This window comes from Coptis chinensis, chromosome 8 (assembly GCF_015680905.1).
Source record: "Coptis chinensis isolate HL-2020 chromosome 8, ASM1568090v1, whole genome shotgun sequence".
NCBI lineage: Eukaryota > Viridiplantae > Streptophyta > Magnoliopsida > Ranunculales > Ranunculaceae > Coptis > Coptis chinensis.
The window spans coordinates 76,463,067-76,476,394 of record NC_141463.1 but is presented as its reverse complement, the minus strand read 5'-3'; the positions used below and the strand labels follow the sequence as shown (position 1 = coordinate 76,476,394).

At 48.5% G+C, this 13,328-nt stretch overlaps 1 protein-coding gene across 1 annotated transcript; it reads left to right on the top strand.

The window, feature by feature from the left end:
• The first annotated feature begins 2,735 nt into the window (after nucleotides 1-2,735).
• On the top strand, nucleotides 2,736-3,373 carry LOC147483115 (uncharacterized). Its single transcript, XM_086575674.1, has 2 exons — nucleotides 2,736-2,995; nucleotides 3,087-3,373. The coding sequence occupies exons 1-2, from the start codon at nucleotides 2,738-2,740 to the stop codon at nucleotides 3,318-3,320; spliced, it is 492 nt and encodes a 163-aa protein (XP_086431800.1). The 5' UTR covers nucleotides 2,736-2,737; the 3' UTR covers nucleotides 3,321-3,373.
• Nucleotides 3,374-13,328: the final 9,955 nt, after the last annotated feature.

Genomic DNA, 13,328 nt, shown 5'->3' with positions numbered 1-13,328 from the left:
ATAATAATAGATAATAATAATAGATAATAGATAAAATAAAATAGGATAAGTGTTAGTGGAAATAGGAGACGTGGGTTTATGGGATAAACCTTCTTCCCTATTTCGGGGGTTTTGTTTTGAACAGAATAGAAAATAGAATAGGGTTGGTAAAAACACCGAGAGTTTTCTGAGAAAAGGGAGAAGTTTTCTTCGACAACGAGAAAAGGAAGATTTTTTCCGGTAGTCGGTGATAGTCGGAATGGCTAAAGGTGAGTAGCTATTTTTGCTATTTCACCGAAAGTTATAGTTTTCGTATATCGGTGTATAGGTTTTTGTTTTTATATATACTGCTCATTATCCTGTTGTAAAGGTGTGATATGATTTTCCCTTACAAACAGTCTCTGGGGGATTGGGATAGATTATTGGATGAGACCGAGTTCGACTTGAGAGCGAACTGCCTACGTATCTTACTCTGGGTTGTATGGGGGAGAGTAGAATCAGGTCTGGCGTAGTTCATAGGAGAGGTATTTATAGAGATTGAGAGTGTATCCTTGCTCTCCACGTGTAAAGGGTGTCCTAAACGTGGGGTGGAGATTAGGATGGCACGTGAGAACTGTTCTCATAGGTCTGCTGTAATGATGTGGAGTGGCAGTCTGTACAAGTAGCTTGCGGCCGTGACCAGTGGCTGACGGTCAAGATATGTACAAATACTCTTTAGTCATGATTGCTTATGGATAGAGTGCGTGTCACTTCCTAGCGAAGTTCGCATGATATTGTGATCGTATGTAGCGTTCTCTTGGCTCATGGATGCGAATTCGTATCCATAGGTCGATGTGTTATTTCCACCATGTTAGGCGTCTTTGGATAGAGAATATCACTCCCTACCACGCCCCTCTCGGTGGGTTGTGAGAACGACCTCTTTGAGAGAGATCGGTAGCGCGCGTGGAGTATATGAGAGGTGGAAATCTCCAACGACCTGTGAGGAATGGCTCGTGTTAACCATGTGAGCTAGTGGGTCGCGAGCGTTTTGGCGTGTGCAAAGACGCGTGGCGAGGATCGGCGATTCTGCAGAGAAAAAGCGTGGCGCCCGTTTTTCGGGATGTGAAAAGACAGGACAGTTGGTGGGAAGTCGTGGGCAGCTAGGGCTAGGGTGTAATCATGATGCCTTGGAAACTGGAGGGGCGGTTGCTCAAAAATTTCACTTGTTCTGCTGATACTTCATTTGGCTGCTTCATCTGGTATACAGAACTTCATTACCGCATCATCCTTCAGATTAGTTCTCTGCCATTTTTGAACCTCTTCTTCTTGTTTGGTGCTAAACCTCTGTGCTAGAGTTGTTAGGATACCCTGTTAGATACTAGTAGCTAGATTTGTTAGGTTTAGAAGAGAAAATGTCGGACTCCGATGATACTCGATCGAATGAGGTTCGCGAAGTTTCTCTTGGCTGGGATGACGAAGGTGATGAGAAAGATGAGTCTGTGTGTGAGATGGTTGAGAGTGATAATGAAAAAGGCGGGTGAGGGGCTAGCGATGAGGAAGATGTGGCTCGATCTGCGTCGTAGCTCTTTGAAGCTAGCACCGGATCGCGGTGAGAAATTCGTCGTCGTCTCAAGACGCCCCGCCCTAGAAATAATGGATAAACATGCTTTGAGGGCGTTCCCATATCTGAGAAAGAAATATGGGATAACCATAAGCGATCTGGAGATCCATGAGCCTGATCGGAACGCTCTGGTTTTTAGTGATAGGTACACCCCACCAAATCATGGGGTAATCATCTGTGAGGGACAGCTGAGGGCGCACATGACGATACCGTTCTCCAAGCTGGTTTGCGAGTTCCTGAACCGTTGTGGCAAGGCGCCTGTTCAGTTTGTGGGGAACACGTGGCGATTATTTAAGGTTTTTGACCTCTTGAACGCCAGTGGTGAGTACCGAATCGAGGTCGCTGATGTGATCGAGCACTACCTCGTGAAGCGATCTAGGTCGCTGAACTTTAGCTTAAGCAAAAAGGCGACATTAATCGGCGTTCGGATGGTAAGAGTAATGAGTCGTGGGACAAACGACCGCTGCTCCTTGTAGGACGCTACTGTGCTAGCGGGTTCAGTGTGAACCATAAAATATGCAACTTTACTGGTGGGTAGCAGCGCGTTGCCTGATTAGGTTAACTTGGTTTTGTTGAACTGTTACTGAAAATGTTGTCTTGTTGCCTATGCAGATATCCGCCTGAAAAAGGAGTCAAGTCGACAAGTGATCGAGAAGTTCGCTAGCTTGTCGCGAGACGAAAAACAGGCTAAGCTACCAGAAGTTGCGCATTTCTTTGAAGAGCGCGGAGGACCTGCCATCCGGGAAAAAAGAGTAGAACAGAAGGCCCGAGCGTGGGGTAACTTGAGTGGGAATACGTCGAAGAAAGCTGTGATGGAGAAGCGTAAGAGCGATCTGGTGACGCGGGAAGACAGGCAACGGGGCCGTACTGGGGTGAAGCGACCCTCTGGAAGTGCTGGGGCTTCTGGGTCTGGAGCGGGGAAGGGGCGAGAGGACGCTCCTTTCGATCTGGATGACACTCTCTTTGACATCAGTATCGACTGGCGTCGCTTTCGTGGTAAAATTTGAGACCCGACCGGGTGGTGAAGTGCGACACTGGGGAAGGGGCTCGCAACCCGAGTCGCGAGGCCGATGCCCGACTTCGCGTCTAGGTGAGGGCATACGAGGTTGCCCCAGGAGGTCATTTCGACCGGGGGTTGTTGGAGATCCCTCTGGCAAGATGAAGGGAAAGGTTGGCGCAAGAGAGACTGGTAAGGGGCAGTCCAGTACTGGGAAGGACAAGCTGGAGTGCAACCTGATGTACATTGATGAGGTAACTGGGAAGAAACGTTATGTGAAAAGGTCCGACTGCAGCTACAAGTCCGCCCCTATAGCTGCTTGCTTGTTGGAGGGGATGACCCTGGACGGTGATAGGAAGGACTTGGATGCTAAGGAGCTGGAGTCGAACCTGAGAGGGATGGACAAGGCGATGTGCCTGGTAAGTAACCTTTGAGCTCTTCTTGACTGTGTTTTTTGCGCTCCATGCTGTTGTTTGATAATAACGTGATATGTGGTGCGATCTGTTACAGCTGATCGCTGGGTACCAGAAGCTGAAGACGGCTGCTCAGATTGCTGAATTGGAGAAGGCGGACGTTGAGTCACTAAGGGACGAGCTGTCGAATCTGCGAGTGGTACAAGAGGCTGAGAAGGCTGAACTGGATGCTCTGAGGCCGCAGCTCACTGCCCTGACTCTGGAGAAGACCGCTGCTGTGAACGAGTCGATCGAGTTGAAGCATGAAATGGAGGTGTTGAGGGGCCACTAGCCGCGGCGAACACTTATGCTGAGCGATGTAAGACTTCCACTCTGCAAGCCAAAGAAGCCTATCTCGCATTCTCGCCATCCGTGCTAAAGTGGAGGAGCTGGAAAGGAAAATGGACGACCTGCATGAGGAGCGGGAACGCATGATTTCGGCGAGCTTCAGAAGCTAACTGGCGGCGCTCATTCTGCCGGTCGTGTCACCCTCCCTCGCTAGTCTGATGAGTGAGCAGCTTCAAGGGTCCAGCGATCTCCTTGTGGTTGGTGTTAAAGCCGTTGTAGCGTCCTCTGGTGATCCCAGCTCCGTCTCTGGTTTGAATGTTACTCTTGGAGAAGATTTAGGTGAAAATGTTTAGAACATTTGTTTAGTGGATGCGGTTGTAATGGGCCTCAACTAGCAAGGCTCAGAGAGGCGATAAGCCTGTAAGCCCCTGAGAGCGTCTGTTCACTTGAGAGCGTGCATAGCCCCTGAGGGCATGCTGCTCCTGAGAGCGTTCTCGCTTAGTTGATCCTAGGAGTGTAGGTTCTCAACTTAGCAAGATTCGGAGAGGCGATAAGCCTGTAAGCTCCCGAGGCGTTACGCTGCTTGAGCGAGCGGCGTGTAGCCCCCGAGGGCGTTTGCTCTGGCGTTCTCGGCTGGAAGTTGATCCTAGGAGTGTAGGTTCTCAACTTAGCAAGATTCGGAGAGGCGATAAGCCTGTAAGCTCCCCGAGGCGTTACGCTTTCAGAGAGGCGCGTCGCCCTCGAGAAGGCGTTCGGGCCTGAAGTTGATCCTAGGAGTGTAGGTTCTCAACTTAGCAAGATTGAGAGGCGATAAGCTTGTAAGCTCCCCGAGGCGTTACGCCGACGAGCGTGTAGCCCCCGAGGGCGTCTTTGCTCGAGGCGTTCTCGGCTGAGTTGATCCTAGGAGTGTAGGTTCTCAACTTAGCAAGATTCGGAGAGGCGATAAGCCTGTAAGCTCTGAGGCGTTACGCTTTCGCTTGAGAGCTGGCGTGTAGCCCCGAGGGCGTCTTTGCTCTTGAAGGCGTTCATTTGAGTTGATCCTAGGAGTGTAGGTTCTCAACTTAGCAAGATTCAGAGAGGCGATAAGCTTGTAAGCTCCTCGAGGCGTTACGCTTCGCTTGAGAGGCGTGTAGCCCCGAGGGCGTCTGCCGCTCGGAGGCGTTCTCGGCCGAAGTTGATCCTAGGAGTGTAGGTTCTCAACTTAGCAAGATTCGAGAGGCGATAAGCCCGTAAGCTCCCCGAGGCGTTACGCTTGCAGAGAGTGCGTGTAGCCCCCGAGGGCGTCTTTGCTCTGAGGCGTTTCATTTGAAGTTGATCCTAGGAGTGTAGGTTCTCAACTTAGCAAGATTCGGAGGCGATAAGCCTATAAGCTCCCCGAGCTGGCGTGTATCCCCGAGGCGTCTTTGCTCCCCGAGAGAGTTCTCACTGAGTTGATCCTAGGAGTGTAGGTTCTCAACTTAGCAAGATTCGGAGAGGCGATAAGCCTGTAAGCTCCCGAGGCGTTACGCTTGACAGAGAGCTGGCGTAGCCCCCCGAGGCGTCTTTGCTCGAGAGCATTCTTTGCGAGTTGATCCTAGGAGTGTAGGTTCTCAACTTAGCAAGATTCGGAGAGGCGATAAGCCTGTAAGCTCCTGAGAGCGTTCTGCTCGCTTGAGAGCGTGCGTATGATGCTTGTGGTGCGATTGGCTTAGCTTGGAGACTTGAGTAAACAAAAAAAACCGCAGTTTATGCTGACAATCTTCAGTAGCTTACACTTGAGCTTGTAGTACATGTGGACATGAATTACAATACATAATGCCGCTACTGGTAAAACTGTTTTAGTAAGTATGTGTTCCAAGGTCGTGGCAGCAACTTCCCTTCCTGGGTTTTAATCCAATACGCTCCATTGCCAACGACGCGTTCTACTATGTAAGGGCCTTCCCACGTTGGCGCTAGCTTTGAGTCATCTTGAGTTTTCTTCAACACTAGATCCCCAGGTTGAAAAGATTGATGATGCACGCGTTTGTTGTAGGATCGCCTTAGGACTTGTTGGTAGGATGCTACTCTGATAGCTGCTAGATCGCGCCGTTCCTCGAGGAGGTCGACCTCTCTCGCTAAAACTGAGTCATTAAGGCCTGACTCGACAAGGTCAGATCGGGTGGTTGTGATTGTCAGCTCGGTGGGGATGACGGCTTCTGTACCATAGCATAAGGAAAATGGTGATTCGCCAGTGCTGGAGCGAGCTGTAGTGCGATGAGCCCATAGTATGTTCTCGAGCTGATTTGGCCATTGGCTCTTGTTCTTTTCAATTTTCTTCTTCAGATTCTCTAGAATGGCTTTGTTCGGCGGCCTCCGCTTGTCCATTGCTTTTGGGCGTCTTGGGGAGTAGAAGGCATGAGCGATCTTCCACTTGGCGAAACTCTTTTTGGTGTTTTGCCTTTGGCGGGAGCCATTGTCCATCACCAGTGTGTGTGGTAAGCCAAACCGGGTGATGATATGAGTCCAAATGAAATTCCTGACATGTGATTTTTTGACGTGTGCCAACGGAATTGCTTCGACCCACTTAGTGAAATAATCTGTGGCAACAAGGACGAAGCGGAAGCCGGTGCTCTTCTGAGGGATGAATGGTAGGGCTGGCAATGGGTCGGGTAAGAACCGATATCCGATCCGGTCCAAACCAATAAAAGCGGGTCTGGGACAGGTAGTTAGCATATTGGACCGGTTCTGGGTCTTGAAAATCAGAACCGGACTTTTATTGGATTGGTTCTGGATTAAGTATGTACCGAACTGTTATGGGCCTAATCCAATTAAAATTTTTAGTCTTATTCTTTCTAATTTTCCTCCACCATATATTTCTATTACCTTATACAACATTGTAATATTTAAAGTTCCAAAATAAGATATGCAAAATACATATGTAATATTACGATATTGTTTTACATAATAAAAAGATGGTTTCTATTGCAAATTTGGATTTCAAATCATTCATTATGCCTTTTTTATTTGTATATATTGTTTTTGTGTTTAGCAAAAAAAAATTATTTAATATTTATATAACGAAAATTAGGATCCAATTATTAAAAACTCGGTTCACCAGGTTGAAATTGAGCTTATTGGTTCGGAACGGATCGGATCGAATCAAAAAGTTTCGGTTCGGTTACGGTTCTCTAACTCAAATATCCATTCGGTCGGCTCGGTTAAGGTGCGTATTATTGAAAAGCGGATCGGTTTTGGATTTGCCTATATCCTGACCGATCCAACCCATTGCCAGCCCTAATGAATGGTCCCATAATGTCCATGCCCCACATGTGGAACGGCCAAGGGCTCGCGATGTTGATCAATTCGGCGGTGGTCAGTATGATGTTAATGACCAAATGTTTGACATTTGACACACTTGAGGACATACGATTTGGCATCGATCTGCATAGGGGGCCAGAAGTATCCTTGGGAGATCGCTTTGTGGGCCAATGAGCGACCTCCGGCATGATTGCCACACTCGCCTTCATGGATCTCGGCGAAAATTAACTGACCTTGCTTTGGACTGATGCACCTCAGATGAGGTCCTCCTGCGGACTTGCGGAATAACCTGTCATTCAACAAACAATAGCTACGTGCCTGGTGTGGGACCTTTCGGCTTTGAATGCGGCTCATCTGGAAGTGTGCCATGCTGGATGTATTGTATAATAGGCTGCATCCATGTTTGACTCACCTGATCTTCAGAGAGTGGGCACAGGTCGTTGATTGCCAAGACATGGTCCGCTCGGTAAGCTGGTCGATCGACCACTTCAATGGTCAGTTGTCTAGGGGCACAATTCGGTGTCTGGGTCGCTAGGTATGCTAAGCTATCTGGCGTGGCGGTTCTCGTCACGCAAAAAAATCAAATATCGTAGCTCTGCTAAAAGAAGGAAGCATATCATTAACAACTTGAAGGTACTTGGAAAGGTTACCTTCGCTGGTAGTGTACTCTTTTGCGACCTGGCGAACGACTAGTTGCGAGTCACTAAAGATTTGGATGCGCCTTTATACCGAAATTTGGATTGCCGCCGCGCATTCCATTATTAGTGCGTGCTCCGGCCGTTATTGGAAGTTGCGAAGTCGATGCGGACTGCTTTCTCTACCATAGTTCCCTCAGGGGATACTAAAACGATTCCGATACCACTGCCGCCGGGGTTGTTGGAACCATCAACGTAGAGGGACCAGACTGTTTTTATGTTCGCTTTTGTGGGTGCGACCTCTGTTTCTGCTTCCCAATTAGGGTCGTCGACTGGAAAATCTGTAAGGAAATCTGCGATGACCTGACCCTTCTGCGACGTGCGTGGAACGAAGTCCATGTGGTGTTCGCCCAATTCTTCTGCCCATATTGCCATCCTAGTGGTCTTATTTTCTTTGTGAAGGATCCTCTTCAACGGGAGATCGCTAAGTACTTTGATTGGATGGGCTTGAAAGTAAGGTCTGAATTTTCTTGCCGAGTATAACAAAGCAAGGACTGCTCTCTCTATGTGGGAGTAATTCCTCTCTGCTGGAGTGAGTGTCTTACTTGTGAAGTAGATCGGCTTTTCTGAGTTGTGTTCCTCTTTGAATAGGACCGAACTGATGGCGAAATCCGATACTACCAGATAAAGCCTCAGAGTTTCTCCGTCTATCGGTTTAGCTAAGACGGGGGGTGTTGTCAGGTATTCCTTAAGAGTGGAGAATGCTTGGTGGCATTGATCGTTCCATGAAAACTGCTCGCCTTTCTTTAGTATCTGTAAGAACGGTCGGCATTTGTCTGATGCTCTCGATATGAATCGGTTGAGTGCAGCGACCATACCTGACAACTTTTGTATCTGTTTCTTTGTTTGCGGGTCGGGCATGTCGATGAACGCCCAAATTTGGTATGGATTTGCTTCGATACCTCGTTGCGAGACCTGATAACCGAGAAATTTTCCGGAGGACGCTCCAAAAAGGCACTTCTCTGGGTTCAGCTTCATTCCGGTTCGTCAGTAGTGCGGAGAAGCGCTTGCTTTCGAGGTGAGTGAGGTGGTCGTCTGCTTTCTTGCTTTTGACAACCATATCGTCGATGTAGACCTCCATGGTATCGCCTAACATGTCCTGGAACATGTCGGTTACAAGTCGTTGATATGTCGCCCCTGCATTTTTCAGTCCGAACGGGAGAACATTGTAACAATAAATTCCTTGCTTTCGGTGATGAATGAGGTCTTCTCGATCTTCTTGAGCAAGTGGTATTTGGTTGTACCCACTATATGCATCCATGAATGATAGCAGCTCGTGCCCACAAGTCCGGGTCGACTAGTTGGTCGATTCTTGATAGTGGGAAGTGTCTTTTGGAGTTTCTTGGTTGACGTTGGTGAAGTCGGCCTTTTACGCCAATTTGTACCATTCTTTTTGGAATTTGCTACTATGTTTTGCGACCCACTCTGGGGTATCGACCTTCGGATGAAACCTACTTGTTTGAGCTTATCTACCTCATCGTTGATTGCTTTTTGAAAGCGTAATGACAGTCTCCTAGGTCGTTGTCGAACTGGTTTGGCACCAGGATTGACGTTTAACCGGTGGCATGCCACGTTAGGGTCTATGCTAGGCACGTCGATATACGACCAAGCGAACACGTCTTTATTCATGGACAGAAAATTTACAAGATGAGCTTTAAGTGTGGGGTCGAGGTTAGCCCCGACATAGACGAGTTTAGGGTCGTCTTGGTTCAATTCACTAACGCTTATCCGAGTCGGTGTTTGGTTTCTGCTTGGCGTTCGAGTGCTCATTTGGAGGATTGCGCTTTGCCGATGTTGGGCTGGTCTGATGACTGGCTGGAATAGCCGTAGGAGTTGGGGCGTCTTCTGTGGTTACGACAACGGTCGAGGAGGTGGCTGCTTTGCCGCGTGACAATGGCTGGGGTGGTGTCTTTTGCGACTCATTTGGTTGGATGAGAGCTGGTGGTGCGACCTCGAGACTTTGTTTGCATGCGACGTTTTCCACTGGGGCGACCTCAAGGATTTGCGATGCTGGTACGACAGCTAACTTGGTAGCGGTCGGGATCCGGGCTGGTGAGAGGAAGTTTTTATTGGAGCCCCCGGCGTTCTGTTTTGGTGCGCTGGCTCGCACCTCAGCCACTAAATCTTTGGCCATTGTATAGCTAGTGGGCTCGTAGTTGACGGTGATGGGAGGTTCAGCGATCTTGTTTGCTGCGATGATCTGGTTACAATGATGGGCCTCGAGCTGGTTGCTTCGAAGCTCCATCATTCCCCTTGGGCCAGGGAAACGGATCACTTGGTGCGGCGTGGGCCGATGCGATTTTGCATCGATGTATCCACCGTCATCCTAGAATGGCGTTGTAGGACGACTTGGTATCTAGGACGCTGAAACGCGTGTTGAAGCTGGCCTTGTCTTCCCGGGAACCCACTGAGACTGGGAGTATGATGTCTCCTATTGGATCGGCCCTGGAGCCATTGAATCCGAAGAGGGGTGCGATGGGGTCTATGAAGACCGACTTTGGCAAGTTCATCTCTTAGATCGTGTGGTAGAACAAAATATCGCAAAGAGTTGCGGGATCGATTAATACTAAAAGACGGTCCGGTCCGGTCGATTTTGGCGTGGACCACGAGAGCGTCGTTATCGCGGGGAGGCAGACCTTGTTGAGGTCGGCCTCGAGAAGGTGATGTCTCCCTGTTCTCATACTGAACGTGGTAGCGGGTGCGGCTTGTGAAGAAAAGTTGTACACTTCATGGAGGGCACCGACGCGCCTTCTTTTTTCCCGCGAACTCGAGACGGAATCGTCCTGGAGTGTGATCATGTGGATGGTTCTGTCGTGCTCGCGACCTCTTGATGTCTGACGGCGATCTTGACGGACGCGTTCTCTGGAACGTCCTCTGCTGTGAGGGCGACTTTGGGACCTCAGATCGCTCCGTCGGGGTGGGGACCTGCTTCGTATTCTGCGGGCCATGAGTTTGTGGCGCAGGTCGCCGTCAGGTATATTGGTGTACTGCTTGATGTGCCCGGCTTCGACCAGGTCTTGCAAATAATGCTTGAGCCCCCAGCACACGTCGGTTTCATGGCAATTGGCGCGATGGAACGCGCAGTAGGGCTGGTCGGGGCGATCTGCCGGCTGCCTTATCTCCGGTCGGTAAAAGGCAGCTCGCTTGATCTTCTCTAGTATGTAACTAGGAGATCTGGTGAGCACGGTGAATTCTCGATCATTTCTTGGTTTGGGTTTGGAGGGTTGCCTTTGTTGTCGGGGTCGTTTCCTAGAGGATGATGCTACCTCGTAAACCTCTCCTTTTTCTGTTTCTTCTTCTTCTTGGTTCTGCTTTTTCAGACCCTCTTGCAGCTTGATGTATTTATTAACTTTCGAAGCGTAACTCTGCCCGGCGTTTACGGTCTTTTCGAGGGCGACACGGTGAGGTCGGTATTGCGTGTCTTGTGGCGGTTGTGAAAGCCACTGCGGCAAATGACTCTTTGAGGCCGCTTTCCATGTCCAAGAGCTCTGTTTTGAACCGGCTTAGGAAGGAGTAGGTTTCCTCCTTGCCAAGCGAAATGGAAGAGTGGCGAGATCACCCTTCTTACGCCGTTGTGGGACGTCTTGGCTTCTATGACATGTCGGTGAAAGCCGTTTGAAACTTTTATGGAGTCTGCCTCGAGGGAGAAGAACCAATCGAGTGGGCCATCCTTTAGACTCGCCGGAAATAGTCTGTAGTGGAGATGGTCGAAACGGTGTATTTGTAGAGGGCAAGACTCTGAACATATCGTGCTATATGCTGGCCTGGGCATGTGCGGCCGTCGTACATCGGGAACCGTGGTTGGACAAAGTCTGGAGGAGAGACTTTGTGCAGTATTTCAGCAGCAAATGGAGATGCGCGGTAGGTTTTCAACATCTTTTGCACTATCAAGGTGGAATTTTTCTTGACCGCGTTTTTGTCGAGCCTTTGGTTTAGCTCGGTGATCTGTTGACTGACGTTGATGACGTCATCTTCTGCGGTGACTCCTAGTGGGTTCTGTGTGTCCACCTGTGCACGGAGTGTGATGTTTTCTTGCCTGAGCTCGGCTATTTGCTCGTTCACTGTCCCTAGTTGGCCTGCTAAAAGGTGGAGTTGAGCTTCGAGGCTTGCCATGCTTCGTGGGCTTGAGAGTTTTGGCTACAGATTTGTTTGGAAATGGTTTGGTTACTCAAGTAATCGAGACCACAGACGGCGCCAATGTAAAGGTGTGATATAATTTTCCTTACAAGCGGTCTACGGGGACTGGGATAGATTATTGGATGAGACGAGTTCGACTTGAGAAGCGAGCTGCCTCTCGTATCTTACTCCGGGTTGTATGGGGAGAGTAGAATCTGGTCCGGGCGTAGTTCATAGGAGAGGTATTTATAGAGATTGAGAGTGTATCCTTGCTCCCCCGTGTAAAGGGTGTCCTAAGCGTGGGGTGGAGATTAGGATGGCGTGAGAACCGATTCTCATGGGTCTGCTTTGTAATGATGTGGAGTGGCGGTCGTACAAGTAACTGGGTACGTGACCCGATGGGCCGACGGTCAAGATATGTACAAGTACTCTTTAGTCATGATTGCTTATGGATAGGGTGCGTGTCACTTCTAACGTAGTTAAGCATGATATTGCGTTACGTATGTAGCGTTCTACTAGCTCATGGATGCGACCTGTATCCATAGGTCGATGTGTTATTTCCACCATGTTAGGCGCGTGCTGGATAGAGAATATCACTCCCCTACACCTGTTGTATTGGACTTCGTGCCATTTGTATTATTAAACTTTGTTGATTTCGGATTTGTAATTAAACTGTCGAACTATAATACTGTGGGGGTGGCTATTTTAGTTAAACTGACGAAGCTTCGAGGAGCATTAATAGTGGCGCAAGCCCAGTAGACAGAAATCGTCAAGCAGAAATCGTCCTGTACAGTTTATACTTTTGAGGTGTTTTAAATTCCTCTTGTGGCATTGATTGTGGATGATTGGGTTTATGTTTGAGTGTGTGAGGACGTCGAGATGGAGATTAGAGTGTGCTGTTGGAGCTTGAGAAGGCTTTAATGGCGCCGAACGCCATTACTGTGATACTGAGGGTTAGTTTTGATTTGTGATTTTCGTGTTTGAACTATTTAATTTGGTATTGTTGTTTGGGGTTTGATGAATGGTGGTAGTTGGGTTGATGTTGGATTGGGTGGGGGCTGTCGATTGGAGCTTGGAACAAGCTTTAATGGAGGCCGAAATTTCTCCCAGATCTAGTTTTGGTGAAGTGGAGATTTAAGCATTTAAGGTTGTTGCCTTTGTTAATGTTGTTGGGTTTCTTATGGGGAGTAAAACCGATATGATGGAGAGGAGAGTGGTGGCCGGAAAATTTGGTGGCTGTTGGTGGTAGTAGCTAGGGAAGAAGATGACTGTTGACCGAATTGGGCCTGGGGCTTGGGCTTGGGCCAAAGCCTTGGTTGTTTTGTTTGGGCCAACCTTTTATTTGTTTGGATGGGCGGATTCTATTTTAGTTGGTTTGGTCCATTTTTTTTTTTTTAAGTCTTTGGGCGGAACTTAGATTGTTACATTGGGCCTTGGGCGAAAAGTTTGGTTCTTTGGGCCTTAGGGGTGTTTTGTTTGGGGCTCTTTTAGATTAAGTTTTGTTTGGGCCTTCTCCAATTAGTTTTTGGGCGGTTTCTAATATTGCTTGGGGCCGGTCCTTAGGACTTAAAATAGATCTTTTTGGGTCTTTAAATGTTCAGACTTTCGGGTTCTAAGGTTTGGGCTTGGCCAGTTGGGTCCGAACCACTACCTTAGTCATGAGCCCATGAGCCATGCATTTTGACCTTAGCCATGAACCATGGCTATGACCCTGAACCTGTCGAATATGGAAATGACAGTTTTACTTTGACAATGACGTGTGACTTTGACTAGAGTTGACTGTTGACCAGGGTTGACTTTGACCAGTTGACTCAATTTGACCTTTTAACTCGGATTATGATTTGGGATATTAAGATAGGTCTAGGGCTATTAGCATGCTTGGCTTTAGGCTAAGACCCTTTATATATACGTGTGTACGTGCATTA

Bases quoted from the DNA above. Each gene is read 5' to 3' on its own strand.
- LOC147483115 (XM_086575674.1), top strand. From the start codon at position 2,738: ATGAAGGGAAAGGTTGGCGCAAGAGAGACTGGTAAGGGGCAGTCCAGT. The intron at 2,996-3,086 runs GTAAGTAACCTT...GATCTGTTACAG, and splicing joins TGGACAAGGCGATGTGCCTG to CTGATCGCTGGGTACCAGAA.